The sequence below is a fragment of the Melozone crissalis genome, unplaced genomic scaffold (assembly GCF_028551555.1).
Source record: "Melozone crissalis strain CALT ecotype California unplaced genomic scaffold, PUWL_Pcris_2 ptg000014l_1, whole genome shotgun sequence".
Lineage (NCBI taxonomy): Eukaryota > Metazoa > Chordata > Aves > Passeriformes > Passerellidae > Melozone > Melozone crissalis.
In genome coordinates, this window is record NW_026535792.1 from 9,142,988 (window position 1) to 9,164,956 (window position 21,969).

General features: G+C 37.0%; 1 protein-coding gene across 1 annotated transcript in view; it reads right to left on the bottom strand.

The window, feature by feature from the left end:
- The window catches only part of EFL1 (elongation factor like GTPase 1), a 63,332-nt gene that overhangs the window by 10,783 nt on the left and 30,580 nt on the right, over window positions 1-21,969 (bottom strand). Inside the window, exons 16-19 of the mRNA XM_054272628.1 lie at window positions 9,953-10,084; window positions 7,397-7,544; window positions 2,746-3,749; window positions 72-256 (exon numbers count right to left, since the gene is read on the bottom strand). Of these exons, the coding sequence (XP_054128603.1) occupies window positions 72-256; window positions 2,746-3,749; window positions 7,397-7,544; window positions 9,953-10,084 (1,469 nt within the window). The remainder of the gene's footprint in view (window positions 1-71; window positions 257-2,745; window positions 3,750-7,396; window positions 7,545-9,952; window positions 10,085-21,969) is intronic.

Genomic DNA, 21,969 nt, shown 5'->3' on the forward strand with positions numbered 1-21,969 from the left:
TTATTATTCCAATCTGCCACATCTACAGGAAATAGATCACCAAAACAGATGGAATGAATAGATATTTTTACCTCCCAGTGGCTGAACACCAGCTGTGGACTGGCCAGGCCACTGGTTCTCTTCCTGATTTCATCAGCAAAGCCAAAGCTTTCTGCTACTGGCAGGACTGCCTTAATAATAAACACATCCGTGCCCTCCTTCATCTCCTCCTGCAGCACTCTGCCTTCCCTTTTGGACAGCACAGCATACACACGACCTGCAGAGACACAACTCTCATCAGCTCACCAACATATTCACATCCTGAATACACCACGAACAGAAATACAGCAATGTTTGTGCAGGAAGGCTCAGCTTTAAGTAAAATGCATAACTTTTTTTTTGGCTAAAACTCTTTTTTGTAAGTCAGTTAATTAAATGGACACACTAAATTCAAACAACATATTCTGCTATATAATGTACAAAATCATCTGAGTAACATCTAATACATTGTTACTGCTGGATGAATACATCTATGTCCATTTCATTTTTAAAAGGCACTTTGCCAGATTATATGCATAACTTGCATTTTTTCTTATAACCAAATATTTGAGAATCATTACTGAGAAGTATTATTGTGTTTCGGGAGTTGTATCTAAGCTACTGGTAGAAATTTGCTTGGATGACCACATCCCTACATGGTACTTGTCCCAGGCAGTGCAGAGCTATTCCAACCACAAAAAAATAGTTTATCTGAAATACTACATGTTTATTAAGTTTAATGAGTTCAACTGGTTTGTTAATAAATTCAGTCTTAAGTTAGTCATGGATAATTTCAATTTTCTTTCCCAAGTTAATATTCAATCTATTGAAATACTGCATGCATGTCATGAAAGTAGCTGTGAAAATGCCCATGTTTGAGTTCATAGTAGGTATCATGTTTTTGAAAGTAACTTACAGACAAAAACTAACAAATACATTTGTGTTGATCAAGATAGTAAGCACAAGAAAAACACTTAAAAACAGTGTCCCCCCTCCCTGCTCCTCTCCTCAGGTTCAGTCTGAGTTACTGATTGTTTGATGGAAAAAGTTTTATATTCTGAGAAGACAGAAGACTTCACTTTTGCAGAAGTGACCATCTTAGAAAGAAGCAGGTCAGTAGGGAGTTATATTAAACTTCCCAGGGTATCAATGTATGGAATGCCAAAGGAAAGAACAAAGATACAAAAGCCAGTGGTTTGACACATGTCAAGTGCCAAGCCTGGCTGCATTGCAGGCCTGCTTTTCACTCCTGCTAATGAGAATGCAATTTATTAGCTGAAGTTTCCACAATAAATATTAAACCCATGAATTTGTAATGAACTAAGTGCATGTCCATGGCTATTACAACACAATTCACATTCATTAGACTGTACTAATTTGTTTGCATGTCTGAGTCCTAAATTGCACTCATTAAATATATATATATATATGCATTAAAAAGCCATGCTTCCATTTGGGTTTATGGCACAATAGATGAGCCAATGCATGTTTATTACTTCAGTGCCTTTTGGGTACTGAGTAGTTTGGAAAATAGCAATTTATACAGTGTTTCTGAGGTTTAAAAATTGGTACCTTGCTTATAGCTTGATATAGAGACTCAGAAGCAACGTGCCAAATGCTTCTGGAACAGCAACAATACACAGTCCAGTTCTGACAGCTGTTAGTTATCTTGCACATTCGGAAAGTGTTTGAAATGCCAAAGTTCCCTGCCATAGTAGGGGATGTTTAGGGCAATGTGCCCTTAAGCCCATGGCAGCACATCCTTTACCAGAGCTACTACAGGGTACCTTCAGCAAAGAGCAGGATCATGCATCTGCACAAAACACTTGCTCACTCAAAGGCATTTATCTTCATTACAAAAACTGTAATTTTTGGTCTTTGGACTGCTATCAGTATGACTGCGTGCACAACAGCTGAGATTTTTTTACAAGTAACCAAATATTTAATTATTGTATGTGGGATATGCTGCAACTTGTGCCGTGATTAGTACAGTCAAAGTAAAATTGCTGATAGCTTAAATACATTGGAAGTTCATTTTAAAGAAAATCTCAGTGCTTTGGATCAGAATCAGCATGCAAGGAACTCCCATGGAACACTCCAGGAACAAACACACTTAAGTGGTGTCACAAGTAGGTAATAAAAACAAGTTTAAGTAGGTGTAAGTGGTAAGGTAATATCAGTGACACCATTTTGCATGCACTGGGTTGAGAAACTTGCATACCAGCAAGATACAGATGCTACTTAAAAACATAAATTTACCAACTGGACTGCAACAATCATTTAATATTCCTTTTCCTGATTTTATTTTTGTATTATTAAAATATCTTGATATGGTATTTGCTAAGATCTTGCACTCCCTAAATAAACAGGAGAGGTTCCCCTTCTCTTTGTGGAACTGATATTCATGGTTACCGAAGCTCATCATACAGAAACTTCATGGAAAGGTAAGATTTTGTATCTTTCTTGTTTTTCACAAAGGTGCAGCATTGTTCTTTATGCCTATGGTTCAGACAAGCAAGACGAATGCTGAATTCTCATTCAGAATACTGGAAATATTACAGGCATCAGAAAGTAATTATTTTATAGTTCTCCAGTAGATTAGAAAATCTACTGGAGACTATAAAAGACTCTTGACAAAACCTTCAATGAAGTTATACCTTCTGATTCAGTCTCACCTGAGAAATCAGAAGGGAAATTCTTGGCAAAGGTTTATTTTGCCAGTCTTACCTAGAACTTCTGCAGTAGCCATGATTTCACAGGTGTACATCGCTGCCATGAGTCTCTGTGGCTTTGCCTGCAGAGCGTAACGACAGGCCTCCTTCATGGTGGCAATCAGCTGTCCAGAGAAAGGGCCATAACAATCTGCAAGTGGTAATTCTCCTTTGTGCTTATTCACTTTCTCAGGTGAGTCTGTGCCGCTTTGGTTCCTGTCTTGGTGTTCATTTGCACTGGGACCTTCACCAGTGCAACTGCTTTCTAGAGTATTATCTTCATTTTGCTGATGTTCTGTGGTATCAAGTTCCCCTGAATCCTGCCTACTATTTGACAGACTATCTCCAGCTTTACTTATTTCCCATTTTTCCACTGAAAAACAAACACCCATGAGAGGCTCTTCACACATGGGACCTGAAAGTGTAGCCAGCTGAAATCCACTCACTATGCCGTTGTCAAAGTCTCTATATTTACCTACTTCTTTCACAGAATTCCCAAGGCACTGCCACACAGATCTTTTATAGCCCTCAAAATTATGTAACAAAATATTAGGCCCACACTTCCGTGGTCCAAACGACCAGATCTGATCAACAGCATTTCTCCACTTTCTTCCCTGAAGATTTTTCTCCAACTTTTGTTTGAATTCTTTGATTCTATCAAGAGTCTTCTGATTTATCTCATGTGTTTTTTTCTCTTCATTCAGAGACGTGTTGAGCTGTTCCATAGTTCGAATTAAGTCACTGTTTTCTTCAAGAAGTCGAGTTACCTCCTCAGGGAGTGGCATTGCTCTCACACTGAGAGTAGCTTGTTTATTTGGAGTATTAATTGTAACAAGCCCATCTGAATCAACCTGAATTCCTTCAGGAATTTTATTTTGGTCTTCTTTTGTTTGGTGTATGATAGCAACTTTCTGCTGCTTTCCTATTTCTTCGTTCACCATGTCGACTTTGGGAGGTCTTGTTATGGTCTCTCTGAAGGGTATAATAGGAGCAGACACACTGATCTGCACCTTTGCAAACCTGCAAAACAAAGTTAAGAATTACTTTAAAATCTTGAAATAGTTTTAAACTTGGGGGTGGGAGGTAGGGCAATGGCCTTAACACGGAACAGATGTTCATGAAGAAATCTGATTGCAACATAGATTACTAGGTAATGCATTTCAAACTCAAATTTTATGTACTTCAAAAAAGAAGCACTGCCTTTTATGTCTTCAGAAATATTTGGAAAGGAACTCAAGAAAATAAAAGCAAAAGCATTGCTATGCCTCTGCATAAATCACTGGTTCACCCACATCTTGGAAAGTATGTGCTGTTCTCTGCCCTCAAATGAAACAGAACTAGAAAAAAACTGAAAATAAAGATGATCAAAGGAACTCAAGGACAAGAAGCCTTCAGATGTTGCAAGGGTGCAACAGAGACCTACAAAACCACATGGGGTATGGGAAAGGCTGACCAGGATTAACTGACAACCAAACCACAAAGGGCCCTGGACTGAAAATGACAGAAGCCTGGGAAAACATCACAGTTACTCCAGTTTTACTCCTCCTATCCCTGCTGTTGGCCACACTGCTCAGACAGAGATAGACGCTCGGTGTAAGCCAGCACAACTGCTCACACAGGGAGATGCCCAAAGAAGATGAAGCACTGAGAAAGCTTAACAGAGCTTTGTCTGATAATCACAATTATAAAAGCTTAATGCTATAAAGTGATGCTTTAAAGTCAGGTGATTTTAGGTATGTTAAATGTTGTGAATGACAGCAAGAAAAAAGGAGAAATTATTATTATGTGACAGACTCAAAGATCAGTGCTGTGTATCCTCCTTAATCATCCATGAGCTCTGAGCAGGATCATTAAATGACAGCAGAAGGACTAACCAAAATTTCCTATGTTCCAGTAAATTTTGGCAGTGATAAAAAGAGTTGCAGAAGAAAAGCAAATACAATTGTAAGATTTATTTCCATGGGAGTCAGAACGAGGAGAATTATCCCTTTTGCAGTTCTTTCCAGAATTTGCATTATACCAAAAAACCAAACACAAGCCCACCCATATGTCACCATTACCTTAATTCTCTTTGTTTCTCATTCTGAAAAGGGTAACTTAATCCCCTCATGCTTAGTATTTGCAATGCTTCTGGGAAAGAAATGTCTAAAAATTTCTATTGTACAATGCAGAAAATAAAATGTTGAAAGTTACAAGGTCTAATTTCTTACTCTATTCAAAAAGAACTAATTGGGAACAAAAAAAATATAAATTTGGTGAAATCAAGCAGAACATCCATATTTAATGATTTAGATGAACACAGACAACTAATCTTTTAGTTGTTTCTGTGTCTCTTCACATCTCTGACAATAAGTGTCACTTGAACACAATTTTCTAAATGCACAGTGGGAAAGCTAAAATTAAATATGCGCCTTCGAAAAAGTCTGATTAAAATCTTGACAATGCAATGTAGTTTGAATTCAGCAGAACCTCCCCAAATGCTGTAACGAGTCCAAAAGCATCAAATCTGCAAAATTCAGTTGATGCCATTGTGGTAGATGCCAACATCAGTATCCTGCTCTCTTACTTCAAGTGTGACTCAAGCATTTTGAATAACCTTTGCCAATATTTTGAAGGAAAAACTTGTGGGTCACATTTTAAGGTTATTAAATGCTGTCTTGATCTCTAGTTCACCATTTGCTTTTCCAAATTATGTGCACTTAGAAGAAGTTAAACATTTCTACAGAAACAAAGAGCACATTTCAGAGCACAACTTCTCCCCTTTACACTTAAATAGTTAAGTAGTGCCAGTTTACCACTGTCAGAATTAGGACAGAATCCATGAGGAATGGAGCAAGACAAGATTCCCATTCTGGAGCTTTTCTTCTACAAAATGGGGAGAGAAGGAAAGGACAATTCTTGTCCCACTGATGCCTTAAATTTTAGCTATCATATTTTCCAGAGTCTGTACAGCATTCATATATAACTCTGAACTTCATACAAAGCATTAGCAAGTTCTCTTCACAGTTTAGATAGACAAAAATCCTTTCCCAGCCCCAGAACCAAGGACACCACTGCAGCTTCAGGCCCCAAAAGTGTAAATAACAGTGAACTGAGGAGAGCAGTCTGGGAGGATGGGACTTCATAACCTGAAGCTGCAATTGGATAATTAACCCCAATATGGAAATGGACCAAAACTTAAAAAAGTGTGAAAACTCCTAACTCAGAGTCCATCTTGGGTGTAGCCCTCGCCAGGCTATTGTAGTGTCCAAGGTGTGTCCTCTGAAGGCTTTTTTAATAAATACCTATTTCATTTCTTTACTCTGTCTAGCCTCTGTTCTAGGTAGCCTCTCAAGGCTTCACCACGAGCTGGTGTGTGAAGGATGGCAACTAAAATGTGCCAAATCCTGAGAGATTTAGAAGGAGCATGAGCTCCATAGTGAGCACACCTGCTCCCAACTCCTTTTGGGAGCTGGTACCCAACAGAGAAATCATGAACCACAGGCAGGACAATGGTGAGAGCCCAGCTCATCTGTGCCTCCAGGTGTTTCTTGTTTCTGCTCACAATGCCACAGGCACAGGGGTACAAAATGGTCACTTTTGACAGACTATCATTCTCTTAATGGAAGACAAATTAGATGACAATTCATAAAAACTTCCAAAATCATGTACATTAAACACAAGTTTAGGGATGAAAATGTACATAAATGAATCTAAGTAAGTCGTACTAGCTGCTCACTATAATCCTATTACCTGTCACGGAGTATTATTTTAACTTGCTTTTTTTCAGATTTGGACCATTGCCAATAATAAAATCTTGCTACGCAAACTGCAGCTGAAGACAGGCACAACCAGTTTTGCTCAAACACATTACATTTGAGCAAAATATATCAATAAATAATAATAAATTTTTAGAAGCAGTAAAAATACGTTGCAGTAAATCGTAATGAGAATAACCATTAAAACATATATCCAGTTTTACAAGTGATCCAGTCTCATTTTCATAAGAAACTACAGTTCTCTGATATTAACTAAAATGAGTATGGGTGCAGTAAGATAAACATTCAGCCACTCATCAGGTTTGCTCTTTGGTTTATGAAGAAAATGCCAGTAAATGTACGTGGCAGAAATATCAGAAATGTTTTAGTAAATGAAGTTACAGGAAGGGATTGTTACAGACATCTGTTCTTCTGCCATTTGAAGAAACATTAGAGGATACTAAATATATGCATGTGTGCTTGCAAAAAAAAATACTACTCATGAATGAGAACAGATTAACCTTTGAAAAAAAAATCAGTGAGAAAAGGCACAGGATAGAGTGTGCACATACAATTTTGGTCTTGGTGCTTTATGATTTTTTTGAGTTCAGACATGAGTCCCTCAGTTTTTATTTTGTACAAATGCCACATTACATTCTTAATTAGACTTTTGAAAGTACTGCATTTTGTAATTTCTAGAAAGTGCCCCAAGTTTGTGTTAGATGTATAGAAGTAATGAACTAGTGGCTTCTGCCAAACTACAGATAAATTTTATAGCTACAAAAAAGTACATTTATGACTCAATGGTAAAAACTGTTTGTGGATAAAGCTCTATTTTACCAGAATATAAATCAAAGATATCCATCTGACAGAGAAATACAACAGACACCTACTGAACTAAAAATATTTCTTCCTCCTTGCCCCTCTAACCTTTCTTTCAGGTCATCCAAGCAGCGCTGAAGATGAACTTCTCCTGCTGTCACCAGCACATGTTCTCCTGTCTCCTGGATTAAAACCTGCACACATGGATCAGCTTGGTTTAAAAGTTTCATCCCTCTGACCAGCTGAGGCATATCACCTGGCAAAACAGGGTATTATTAACAAAGGAATACTGGGAAAGGAATACTCAAAATAGGATAGACTTAAACTGAGAAATAGTAACACTCGTTTTTATGGAAGCCTGAACACAAATGGGTATTTTAGGAATACACAAAAACTTTCAGTGGGCAATTTTCTGCTTATGAGTCACACAGAGCAGCGAGGTTTGAGAGCACCAACTGAAAACATAAGCTGCACTCAGCATTTGTCACCAACAATTTATGTACTGATGACAAAATTCACATCATACAAATATAACCATATAACACCACACTTCAATGGATTGCACATTTTTTGTTTGCACAGCTTTACAGCAGGTTCAGTAGAACAGGTCACCTATTGACTACGACTGTGCTGTGTTGCTTTCTATACACAGATAACTTCAGATACAGCTCATGAACAGCTCACACCCAATAAAACCCCTGAATTTTATCAAAATTAAATTATTAAAAAATTCAAGACTTCACTCCTCATTTTCACAAATTATCAAATTATAACCTTTCTTATCTATGACAACTTTTTAAAGTCATCTTTCAGTAAATAACTTCATTTCCTTGCAATCTTCTATAACTACGTGTAGCAACTTCTAAACTGCTAATGCTTAAAATGCTCTGAATAAATAAATATTAACTTTACTAAAATAAAAGTAAAAGCATTCCATAGGGATTACTTAGAAGGCATAACTGCAAATAAAGCACAGGAAGGATTTTGAAGTAGTTGTAAGCCACTAGAAAGCTTTAAAGTAATTAAAATCTGAAAAGAGGAAAAATCAGGAATGTGAGAGCTTTTCAGTGAAACAAATCACAGCTGTCCCTAAAATGAAGGTGTTTAAAATGAGCTGTCTTAAAGTTAATGGAGAATGAACAAGCACAGCTGAGTCAAATTTGGCTAGATTACATCAAAGCTATGCATAAACACCCCATGTCAGCAGCCTTTCATAATGAACACAATTTAAAGAAATTAATTAGGAATTCTTTTTTTATTTTACACAGGCAGTAGAGAATACCCCAGGGGTTTCCAGGAATGTATATTCATATTCAGAAGGAAGAGTGACATTAAAGTTGTCATCCACTTGGAGACTATTAAAAGAAATATGATACTGTTTATTGCTCAGCTTGTAAGGGTGTAACAAAAAAAAATCCATGAAAAACAACAAAATAAATGAAAAGTGGAAAAACTGCAGTGTAATTTCACATGGCCAACAGAGTTGAACACAGACTTTCAACTTTGTCTCTGCATTTAAGCTCATGGGAATGATGAGTACTTTTTTTCTTTTGGAGCTTATGGCAATCATAAAGGAAGATTTTGACATGAGTGTGAAGACACGCAGTAATTTTGTAAAATGTACATTGAGAAATAATTTATGAGTCATTTTTCAACATAAGCAGATGCAGTTTTGAAGCAGGTCTGATGTGGCAGTGCAATGCACACATGTAAGAACATGTGAAGGCCACCTCAAGACTACACACAGCTCTCTGGGCAACTGCAATGGCCACACTTTGCTTGTCTTCCTGTTATTGCAAGCAACAGTGAATTTTCAGGAGACTTCTGCACATTTAACCACTTTCAGGACCCCTAAAAATTTAGTTCAGATCATAAACTCAGAAGCTACTGAGGAGGAGAAACTAAGTAATGGTGCAACAATGATCCAGCTTCATTTCTTAAGGAACAAAAATTACCCCCAAACTGGTCAGTAGTTCTAGAATTACCTTCCTTTAATATTTTGAACTTAATACTACAATCTGCAGAACCAGTAATTTCCAATACTTTCAAAACTGCTTTAACAAATGTAGGATGTACAATATATGATTATCTGTTACTCAAACACATGAAACAAAGAGCTGCCAAGCTGTCCAATAGCTCTCTAAAAAAACATGTAATCTCAGTGTCAGAGTATTTTGCAACTGAACATAAAGCCAGTTATTTTGGTTCTACCAATGCTACAACAACAAATGGAAATTGGGCTGAAATTCAAATAAAGCCAGAGGTATCCCACTCTGTTTGGAGGAAGTGGGATGGGGGCACCAAGAAGCAGTACTACAAGCTTACTGACACCCATTAAAGAAGGGCAGCAGACAGAACCCACAGATCTGCTCACCTTCGCAGTAAAGAACACTGAACTGTTAACTCATGCAGTGTCTGACTTGTGAACAAATCTGTCACAAAAGGGCACAACAACTTCTCCTGTGTGCCCTCACCTACTGAGACAGCAGCGAGGCAGCTGGAACAACCCACGCTGCCCTCCAGGCAACCTGAGGGTTTATTTTATATTGGGCAAGTCTCTGATTCAGTGGCTAGTTCATAAACTAGCCAAATCACTGAGGGCTGGAAGCTGCACTGCAGCCACACTCAGCTGGTGTTACCATCCCCATCCCTCCTGAAGCTTACTTGGATGTTTGGGTTCAACTGCTACTCGCACAATCGGGGTAGCTTCGAAGTTGAGAGGTGTAAATGGTGGACAGGCAGGTGATGTTGACAGTGTTGCAGACTTCAGCACAAAATCTTGCAGGCCTCCTATTCCTAATAGAAATTGGAAAAAAAAAAGGCAAAAAACAAAAAAAGATCACCGACTGTCATATTAAATGAGACTAAAAACATGACCATCAAGTTAACAATAGGTGAAATCATTCTAATTACAAAAGGAGGATTCAAGAATTCCTCACTGTTCATATAAAGTATCTGTTAAGATACTTGTCCATAAACTGGGTTCTTAAGTCTCTGGTGTGACATTTGATATTTAGTCTCACAGTCCCCATTGCATTCCCTCAGTATTTTAAAAGGCATGTTTATAGCTCTGAAGAACAGAAAGGACATGAGGAATTTTTTCCCTTCTAATATGTCCAAGCCTTTGTACAGCTCAGATTTAATTCTGGTGGTTTAAATTTAGAAAAATTTAGATTGCACGAGGCCAGCAATGGTCATCCAGTGCAACATCCAGGCCAAAGCAGGGCAAACTTCACAATTAGATCAAGTTGCCCAGGACCTTCTTCTCAAGGTTTAAACACTCTGCACAGTAGAGACTGCACAGCCTCTGCTGGCAACCTCCTCCAGTGCTTCATTATTATTATTGTGAAGAATGTTTTTTTTTTTCTTCCCACCCCCTCATGCCCGTTTGGGATTCACTTTTTGTCCAACTTGATTCTTGTAAAAAATGAATTCATCCCATTGTAAGCTATTAATTCTCATTCTATTATACATTATAATACTGACAAGTTGAAGAAAAGTCAGATTAAATGGTACTGATAAGAGAAAATATAGAAAAAAATATTAGCTATAAATCTGAAAAATAGCTGCTGTAAATGCATACTGAGTTTTGGCTGGCTGGCACATTTAAGAGAATGTGAAATTATTGCCTTCAAATTCCTAACCAACTGCACATCATTCATAATTTAGTCAAAGCTATTAAAACACAACTAGAAGTGTGTGAATAATAAAGACAACAAATAAAGCTGATATCAATTTATACAATCACTTTTCCTGATGCTCCTTCAATCATAAGCAATGAGCTTTGCAGTTCTAATGGAGTATAAATTAAATGAGCATGTAACTTGTAATGCTATGAGAAAACTGAAACCTTCAGCTCATAATCTGTATCTGCTTAAAAATCAAATTCCCATTGTAGACTGCAGGATATTTGTGCTCCTTCCTCCTTATTCTCTTCTACATGCCCAAGGAGTTCTTCACCCCAACTCCCCATTATCACCCTAATATTTTCCATTTTTTTTTTAATTTTTTTGGCTTAGCTTTCTTCATTTGAGGCCAGAAACAAAGAGGGTCAGCTTCCACCCTATGAGATCATGCAAGAGTTTGAGGTCTGGAGTTTGAGTTCTGTTGCAGATTCAGCTGCAGAATCAGGCTGTTCCTCCAGCTCTGCAGGCTGGATGCCTGGCCAGCAGGGTAATACAAAACCCAAAATGTCATTATATAAGAAAACCTGCCTCAAAATAACTGGAAGCAGAACAACATTCAATGGCTTTAAATGCAGGATTGCAGATGCTACAAAGAAAATAAATCTGTATAAACTCTGTGTTGCACCTGACCTATGACCAGCATGTATTTCCTCTTTTTCACTTATTCAACATGTGGTTTGAATGAAAAACAAATGCTGGATCATCATCACCACCAGGGACTGAGAAAAGGGATGGGTCCATTTTATTCTGATCTTCTCCAGCTGGTAAAATGAAAATGATTTAGAATGGGAGGTGAACAGCTTCTTTGCACAGTGTAATGTGAACCAGAGAAATAAAGTTACCAAATCTTACTTCAGATAGACTCACTCTTCTCTTAACACATTCCTGTACTTTTACTGTCATAAAGAAAAATTGAAGCTTTTTGCTCTTCTGTTTCACATTTGAAGGCAAAAATACATGAAATATAAGAGTCTGGTACCAGTAATACACTAAAAATAAAAAACTGTCAGTTTTCATGAAAATCTGTTAGGCTTACAACCTGAGTGTTTTAATTGCTGAAGTGTGTGAGCTAGCAGAAAGCTGTGTCCAGCCATGTTGAGTCTATTTAATTAAAAAATTCTTATGAACAAATGCTGGAAAAAATCTATAAAGATTCTTGGATATTCTTTTTGTACAACGTGATTACTAAGTAACTGCTAATGTGTTTTCTGAATAATTTTAGAGGTAACAGAACTAATTCCAAAGTACCACATGTCATCAATGGAAGAATTCCACTAAGTATGATGATACATAAATCTTAAAGTTAGTTACTGTCCAGACCACTGAAATTTGTTCTCTATTTGAGATCATAGATCTCAGATGTGTATCAATATGCTACTTGAAAGGTCTTAGAAAAATCACTCAAAAATTAAGCCTTAAAAAAGCCTGTGAGATAATAGTAAGTAAGACCTTCAGAGGTTGGTGGTTTGTGCTTTTAAAAGTAGGCCAAATGATGGTTCAGGGAGAATTATTACAGAGGTGGTGAAATATGAGATTTACAAAGGTTCTTCCTTGAGTCCCTTCTCTGACTTGCCCTAGAAGATAAGAATACTAAATCAAGTATATACCTACCTGTACCACCAAATATTAGCATATGATAGAAGCTAAATGGTAAAAAGAGATAAGAACATCATGACTGAAATTTTCAAAAGGCGTAGGAGTTTTAAGACAAGTCTCAATTTACTTTTCACTTCTATGTCTTGCTGGTAACCACTACACCTTACACAATAATTCTGCTGCCTTTAAAGTATGCTTTTCCAGCTCAATTCAGCTATAAAGATCTAAACACATAAAAGATGAACTTCAAGGTATCTGTAATTAGTTTCTCTTGATGTAGAAAGATTTAGGCATTTAACGTTCTTTCAAGTTGAAAAAAAATGAGGCAGACACCACCACCACGCTGAAGTTTTTCAATCAGATAAGGGAATAATTTAGTTTGCAGTGTGAAAAATCAAACAAAGAAGAATGAAAGCTGTTTAAATTTTAACTTCTGCCACATTGTTACTAGCCTCAGCACATTAGTTCAGTCGATCTTTATCTTCCCTCACTGATGATATCACCACTTAGGAATCCCGGGCTGCTTAGGAACGGAGACTTGTCAGGCTTTGGACTAACACCACAAGGAACTAGGGAAAGCAGAGAGCTGATGGTAATCTTCCCAGTAAGGCTATGTCTCCACTGAAATCTATCATTTCTTATCAATGATACCTCTTTAGAAAGATTAGGACCTTACAATATGTAAAGCTCCTGGTTTAAATGCTCCATGCACTTCTCTATGGAACAGTGAAAACCATGCAAGCTCCTCTAAATTCATGTGAACTATGTAGGTGTGAGGCAAACGTTTGTAAATCTACACAATCTGAAATCTCAAAGTGAGCATGTGCCTGTTGTTTCAACGGGATTGTACAAACACAATGACGCCTCGACAAATTTCTTTGAGCCATAATACAAATATTTTTATTGTGCCCTGTGAGGGACATTTAAAAAAAAATCTTTAAAATGTGATGGAAAAAAAATGTATGAGAAAACAAATTCACTTTAAAAGTATGATTGGCTCTAGATGTTTCCAGCTCATTCTTGAAGTAAATAGGCTAAAGGTCAACCAAAACAAACAGAAGAACAAACTGTATTTGCCAAATAATATTAAATTAATAAAAAAATCTAAGAAAATGCTTCCATATCAATCATCATTCTTCCTCAAATCTATGCAAATAATTTTCCTTCTCCCAGTATGCAGATGAAGATTATAAAACATTATACCATTAGCACACTGTTACCTATTGGGTGACTATCATTGGTTCTCTGTAGGCAGAAAAACTTTAAGCATCAGCCTCCAGCCTTTCATTACTGTCTCTAATTAAAAAAAAAAAAAAGGAAAAGAGGGATTTTGTAAAGAAAAAGTGGCTTTTGGTAGGATTAAACTCAGTTACAATAGTATGCCTTTTACATTTGAGGAATCTTAAAAGGTTTTACTAATCACTGAGATTATATGACTAACTGCAGGGACAAGTAACTACTATGGCTTAAGAATAACTTGTATTATACATTTATCACCTCAGATTTTAAGCATGTTTCTCTTGTGTCTCATGGGCACTGCTGAGAGACATCTGAGGGCAGAATTTGACCTTTCTATATTAGAAACTGTTTCTAGAAGAGAAGGGAATGTCAGTCGAGACACAGACCACATTCTAGTTGAGATTTCATCAACTTTTTTCATAATACACACCACATGTTAGCACAGATTGCTGGTGAGCCTCCTCTTCTCATCTCTAATTGTGCACTTCCCCCTCAATTCTTACTTGTTTCTAGGCAAGTGAAATTGTTTGCACGGAAAAAAGAATATTGTAAGGTATGTGTATGGTTTCAGCGGCCCTAAGATCAAATCATTTTACAGAAAATTTAATTAAACATTTCTTTTTCTGCTTTCCCAATTTTTTTCCTGAGCTGGATCTCTAAAAATCAGCAGTATCCAACAGACTGTAGAACCATTTGCCCCAGTTTCTCCCCGAGTTTCAAAAACCCAAGTTCTACCTGAGTATGCACTGGAGATTAACATGAATTCAGTTTCTCAAAATACCAAAGTGTTCAGGTGCAATTTTATCATAAAATTTTACTTTTCAGTTCACAGCAGTTGAGGGGAAATTGAGCCTAACTTTCTGATCACATGAGAGAAAACTCAGCCATATTACAAATAATTCTAGAACAAAACTCCCTCTTCCCAAGGAGCATGATTGTGGTAAAACACGGAATGCAATAAGCAGCTTTAGACACAAGAAGCAACTCAGTACTTTATTACTGAATCCTCAGGAAGTGAAAGATGAAACAGTGATGGAGCACCCCACTGAGTTTTTTCAGGAAAAAACAGCAGTTCAAAGAACAAAGCTGTCTGCTTTGAGACAGGAGAGCAAGAATACACTCTAACTAAAATATCCCATTACTAGATTAGAGTTTCTAGAAGGACTGCAAACACACATAATGAGTAAACCAGCCTCATTTATCTTCTGCTGAATATCTTTGGGAAAAAATACCATATATTTCATTAGGTCCTTAGACTGCATAATAACACACATTTTCCTAAGTGCTGATTGAGCTGGCAATTCTAATTATTAACATTCTTATACTTCTTCAGATGAGACTATGAACAATTTCAAGCAAACTGTAAAAATATCCTTTACAATAAACAATACCATCTTTAAAATGTTACAGTGAATGGCTTGAGATCTACCTGCAATCAGTCTGTGTAACAAAGCTGACATCAAAGCTGAGTCAGAAATTCACTTGCTCAAATACAAATTTACTTTAAAGTAAACAGAATTAAACCAAAATCTGTTAACATTCCAAATCCGACTTCTGGATTTACAAACGGTTGTAGTCAAGATGAAATATTGATTTCCTTAAGCTGCTTAATGAGACCAATAACTACAGAAGATGAAAATATTTCAAATTATCATGTTTTTCTTACAGTACAGAATTATTTCATTTATCATGCCATACTAATTTTTGGAGCTCAAGACTGAAGAAAATTATTCCAATTTTTCAACACTTATGTTTCAGTGTCATTTTAGCACAGAAACCTAGGCATTTCATACTTAGATCTGTAACAGGCCTGCATCCATCTTTATGTATTATGAAATCAATACACTTGTAGCTCCACAGAAAAAAAAGAAAAAAGAAAAAAAAAATCTTTACTCCAATTAAAGCTACTTTAACCTTTTAACTGTAGAGCATTCTTGATAAAGGTATTGAACAGCATCTTTTGTGGTTTTATAAAATGGTCAGTAGCTGTCTTCAGCAATATGTATGCAATATATTTGCCTTAGCCCACACATTAAAATTCCTTTCCACACACCAGTTCAACCTGACATCACTTGAAAGCAGCAACCCTGAAGAACAGTAAATATGTGGACAGAGCTCTGTGCAATGTCACCACATAGGCACTGGAGCTCGCTGCAGTTACAGCCTGTATGTCAAATCAGTGCTGCCATTACTGCATGTGGGAAGCATTCAGTGCCACACAAAACTCTGCAAGGGTTTCTGAAACACAAACCAAATTTTAGATTTATAATTACTTTATACAGATTATTTTAATTTGACCCAACAGCAACATATCTGAATTTACTTAATTTTTTAAAAAAATTACCAGAACTTCAGCACCAATTGAGAATAGTTGCTGTCCCAAACACCTGGAATTTAGGAATAGTTGTTCAACATATTTACTTTGATAATCTACAAGTCTTTTGAAATGCTGATTTGTTGTTGAGGGTTTTTATTTAGTAATAGTAAATGTGCTTTTATAAACAAACAAATTAAATTGCATGGTGTATTGGAAAACAGATCAGCTGAATTCCTATGAAGCATCCTATGCAGGGAAAAAAATTGCCCAGCAATCCTTTAAGAAAAAAGAAAATCTTCTATTCAACATAGCTTTAACTACACTCTCTGAAGACTCTAGCTATCTTTCTGTGAAGATGAGAAATGATTCAGGTGTAGCTCTGCAGGCCTCCCTGCATGTTCACACATGCTGGCCATCCACTGCTGTATCCTACTGGTAAAATGAGAAAACTATTAAACAAAAAAAAATTAAAACACCAAAACCCCACCAACAACACCCTCATCCATCAACAAAACATTGAAGTGTTTGGTAAAATACTTCAGACTTAGGCTTGATATGAATATCTAAGTTTGTAAAAGGAACATACACCAAAAGATCCAAATTTCTTCCCTCAAGCTAGCAGAACAAAAAGACAAATCTCCAGCAGCCATCCAGCAAAGGGACATTTGATATTGCTATTTTACACTTTAAAAAGGAGAAAAAGTTATTTAAAACCAACTTCTCTGGCTAGTTACATTAGAAAAAAGTACAACAATCTTTTGCAGGACCACCATCAAAACGTTAGCTACGCACACATACTCGGTTCCACAAACCTATTAAAAGAGGACTACATCTTATAGCATCATGAAGAGAATAGATATCAGGAGTATTTATCAAAACAATCACTTCTCAATTTATTTCAATGTTTTTTTTGAACATTTCACCTGCATTGGAAGGTATGGATGTTCAGAAGGCAGAAGAGAGGGAGGCAGCAGCCTGAGGCCGGGAAGGGAAGCATGGAATCACTTGTGCTCTATCTGACTGAGCATGAAAACTGTTTAACATTAAAAGAAAGGAGATGGAGGCAAAGCCTTTCTACTTGAACACATGGCAAAGCTCAATATTTATTTCTAAGTAGACAATGGGAAGACATAAACTCCCATACAATATTTTACTATTTTTACGAGACCACTAGAGGCAAGATGCAAATGAAGAAAGACCTAAAATTCATTAGGGATTTCAGCACAATAGAAAACTTAAATTCTTTCTAATTTCTTGATCAAATGCTTCCTGTAACAGAGCAAAATAACTAGATCAATAACATCAAATGATTTCTTCATAAATCAGACTAGTTATAGCATAATCTACAAACCACCCAAAGAGCAAATGCCATTTTAGGCTTTATTCAGTTCTTGTAATGCTTCCTGAAAATGGGCAGACTTCATGTATATACTGTTTTCTTAAACAGTAGATTTAAGAAGATTGTAAAATATAACTAACATCTGTTACTTTGCAGAATCAATTATAAGATGTTAAAATTAATTAAGCCTTCAGGCAATGATCTTGCAAAGAATTAATTTTAGAAGTCTTGGAAGTTTTGTCATGTTTGCCTAGAAAAAGCTACATGAACATATCCCTACAAACCCTGCATTACATATCCCAGGTACATGGGGAATTCAGAATCAACTACTAGAAGTGCCAATTACAAAGGACAATGGCAGTTAGTTCAAAAGCTCATTAAATTTTGTCCATCCACATGCTGATTTATGTTTAACTGTAGAATCCCAATATATGTGATTTCTATTTCATTACTTGAAGAAAGAACATAAGGCCTTTATCATCCAATACATCAGATAAATGCAGACTAACCAGCTATGAGGATATTCCAGATAGCACAGGCAGCACACTGCCTACCAAATGTGTACAATATCCTGTGGGAAATGCCTGAGCCATTGACCATTTATCCTGTTAACTTGTAAGACATGCAAGTAACTAATTAAAATTCAATTTTCCAAGACCTGACCCAATGCCTAATGCTCTCTTTTAAAGGCAGCCTCCCCACCCCCAACACATCTGTCTGTAAGTGATTTATGCAGCCTGATTTTGCTGCCTTGGGAAATATGGCTTAGAGTCTTCCAAAGCACCATGAATAATGGACTGCTTCAGCCTGCATTATAGAGAAATTGATGTTTACTTTAAATACAGTAATTTTCAAGATGGATAAAGAAGAATATAAAATTTCACATCAAACTAAAAGAAACCTTGAAGTAGCTCATTTGTAGTTACACAAGCAGTAATATTTTGGGAAATAATTAATCAGAAGGATTCTAACCAAATAAAGCACCTTTCAAATGTCTCAGATTTGGACTATTTGACATAACGGGTGTAAAACAGATGGCATTAGAGGGAACAGGGATGTCTTAAATACACTTGTTATATCAGCCGCCTAGGAAGTTATTGATAATGAGTTATTTATCACAGGCTCCAGTTTAATAGCTAAACTAATTAAAAAATAAACAGAAAATGCACTCCAATTGTAAAAAAAAGAACGAAAAAAGTTGCTGCCACATGAAAACCTGTTACTGGGCCATTAATATTGACTTCAGATTGAAAATTATTCTTATTTTCCCACAAAATTATATTTAAACAATGGATTTTAAAAGTCAGCTTCACATTAAGTAGTACTGCCTGTCTGCCTCTGAGTAAACTAAGCATACCAAAATCAAGTATATTTAAAATGTAAAGAACCCCTAAAAGTTAGGAATGCTATTTATCCTCCTTATCCCTCCAAACCTTTTTCCCCCAAAGGAAAGAAGACTAATTTTCACCCTAATTTCTGATTACTTCAGTTAATGTATCATTGAGAGTTATTACTGTAATTTGCAGTCTACATAATTTTGACTTCCTAAAATATTGCAACATATTAACTTCCATTAGCTCTAGGACAAGAAAAAAATGGGAAAGAAATAGAGATCATCAAGGTATGAGAATTCTTACGACTAGTGCAGAGGACCACATAATTAAACTGAGCTTTAAAACATTCCTCTATTTTAAAATGAAGATATTAAATAGAACTAATCTTGATTTTTAATGCCTTGTTGCTAAAAAACCCAAACCCCAACAAAACAACTAATAAGATTTAATTTTATTTATATCACATGAGTCTATATGCATTGAGAACATCCCCAACACTGCTGCCCTCATTTGCTACAAACAGGCACAAGCCTCAAAGTGTCAAAAGATACCAGGGAGAGAGCTTGGAGCTTTAACACCACAACATGTGGAAAACCCTGTGTTTTAATTCCCTTTCTTACAGGAATATCACCAGTAACTGATCAATTCATTTGCATTCAAGGATAAAAGGAAAAGAGACCCCACCCCAAAAGGCAGTCTGAGAAGACCATCCCAAACACAGCTGGGATGACCCACAGCCAGCTGTGCCCTAAAACACCAAGCCTGTCCCCACTTCTGGCTCCCCAGCACCAGCATTTGCCAGACTCTGGGTGAGACAATTCAGGATACTAAATAAACAGAGTAAAACTAATCTAATAAAAAGCAAATTTCCCCCTCACCCAATTTGCACTCCCTCAACTCTCAATGCATTAAGAGGCTGCTTCTGACATTTTATCAAGAACAGGCAACTCAACATATTAATCCTAGTGAAACCCCAATGGCATGATGACACCAACCACAACACCAGGTTAAACAACCAGCATCTCCGAAAACCAGTTAGAGATCTTGTCTCTCTTTCCCATCTATGTAGACGGAGCAGTTTAACACCTCTAGGCTGTCTAAAAAGTTTATTTGTGTCCATGTCCCACCTCTGTGCCCTCCCAAAGGAGGCCAGGCTGGCTGACACTGTGCTGCCAAAGCAGCAGAGCCCACAGATGAGGTATCCAGTGTCACCCACAGGCAGCAGCAGTGGCTCAGATGCTGCTTCAAGACAAAGCAAAACCTTAAAACACACAGAAAAAAAAACAAAAAAAAAACAACAAGTCAGCTGCTTTTCTGAACAGAAGAAACGTGGCCATTTGCCACTGCTCTGTATCAGTTTAAACACCTTGGATCAGTTCCAGGTAGACAAACCTTTTTTACTAAGAATGAGAGGCATTTCTGCTAAAAATGCCTGAGCACTGAAATGACTCTTTTTGGTTGAGAGGCAAGGCTTTCAACACAGTATGTCATACTTCCCGATGGCACTGTGGACACAAAAGAATCTGTTAAAAATGGAGTATGTTTTTAGTCCCATTTCCAAAGTAAACGCAGCTCCTGTAATCACACAGGCTCCCCTCAACAACTTCTAAACATGTTGTCAACTTCCACTAAGCTCACCAGCGAGAGAGAGCAGAGGGTTCAGGTGTAATTAAGTTTCCACAAGTTATGTAAAATCATTGGCTAAGTACTGAAGGGAGACCAAAATTGGTGATCTCACTGCAGAAAGGGCAGGCAAACACGATCACTGTATGTCCTGCCTGGAGCAGCTGCCTGGCGACCAGCACGCGCAGCCCCGCGGCCAACTGGGACACAACTGCAGCAGAGAGGGGAGCTGAGGATTTTAAGGACATCAGTCCACAGGAATCCAGGCTTTGTTAGTAACACTGCTCAGAGAACTTTCTTTTTGAACACCACAAAACAATTATTCTTTTGTGCAAAAGCTCTCAAAAATATAACCATCAGGATTCCAGACGTTTTACATCCCATTCTGAGAGCTTCTCAATCATGTGTGCTTTCAACTGCCTGGTCCTCATCAGCTCCAGCAGGCTAAAGAGTGGGGAATGGGCATCAATGTCTTTGTGTAAGTGCAATAGGTGATGGAACAAGAACTACCAGCAGGTTGCATTTTCATTTACAGTAACGAGTTCACAGCCATGCAGCTCACACCAGTTGGTGACCCAATACTTCAATATTGTACAAATCTTAACATATGACACTTGGAAAACATCAAGCCTTTGGATGAGTATTAGTTGCTCAATATTATGTTTCAGAAATGCAGTTAGTCACTGAAACAAAATTGTATCAAAGCTGGCATTTCATTGAAGCTTAAAATGTCAGTAACAGACTGACTGACTCATGTCCCATACATTAACTTAAACAACTGTAAAACTTACACACTCACAGTGGAGCTTTTCTATTTTCCCACCAGTACATTGTCTCAGCACAGGTCTGGCTACATTCAAGACAATAAGAGTGCACTTAAACCAACATCAAGAGTCTTAGAAAAAAACTTCCCAACTTCCAATTTATTGGGATGACAGAAATTACCTCTATTCTGTTGGAAAAACTTTGACTCTCATCACAGCTGGGGTCCTTACACTTCCTGCAGTTTTCCTACTGCAATCTCACTGTTTTTACACAGACAAGGACCAGAAGCAGAGACTGCAATATAATATTCTCTCCACCAAATTAGGTGAATTATCAACCAAAACATACATGGAGGTTACCAAATGTAAAACCTCACAAAAAATCATTAGCTACAGTCCATGACAGTCACGACAGAGGAGCAGCCTTGGAAAATGGAACTTCTAATTTTTAAAAATCACTCTTAAATTTTGCCCCTATACATAACAGATCTCACTGGAGGGAATTAGGTAGTAGGAAGCAAGAAAGTTTAGAAAAGAACCATACTTCTTTAAGTCTTAATTAGATGCAAAAAGATATCTAAATTTGGTTCCAGGCATTAATGACAAAATTTAAAATACAATCAAAGTAAGGTGAGCAAGTGTTCTGCATCTTAAGGCAACTCAATGTTTACAGCCCTTCAAACATTATTTCCTGTCTATGACTGGAATTTAACAGTTCTTTATACATAATGTTCTCACCCATTCAGATTGTGAAACATGTAAAACTAGAAGTACTATCTAGGC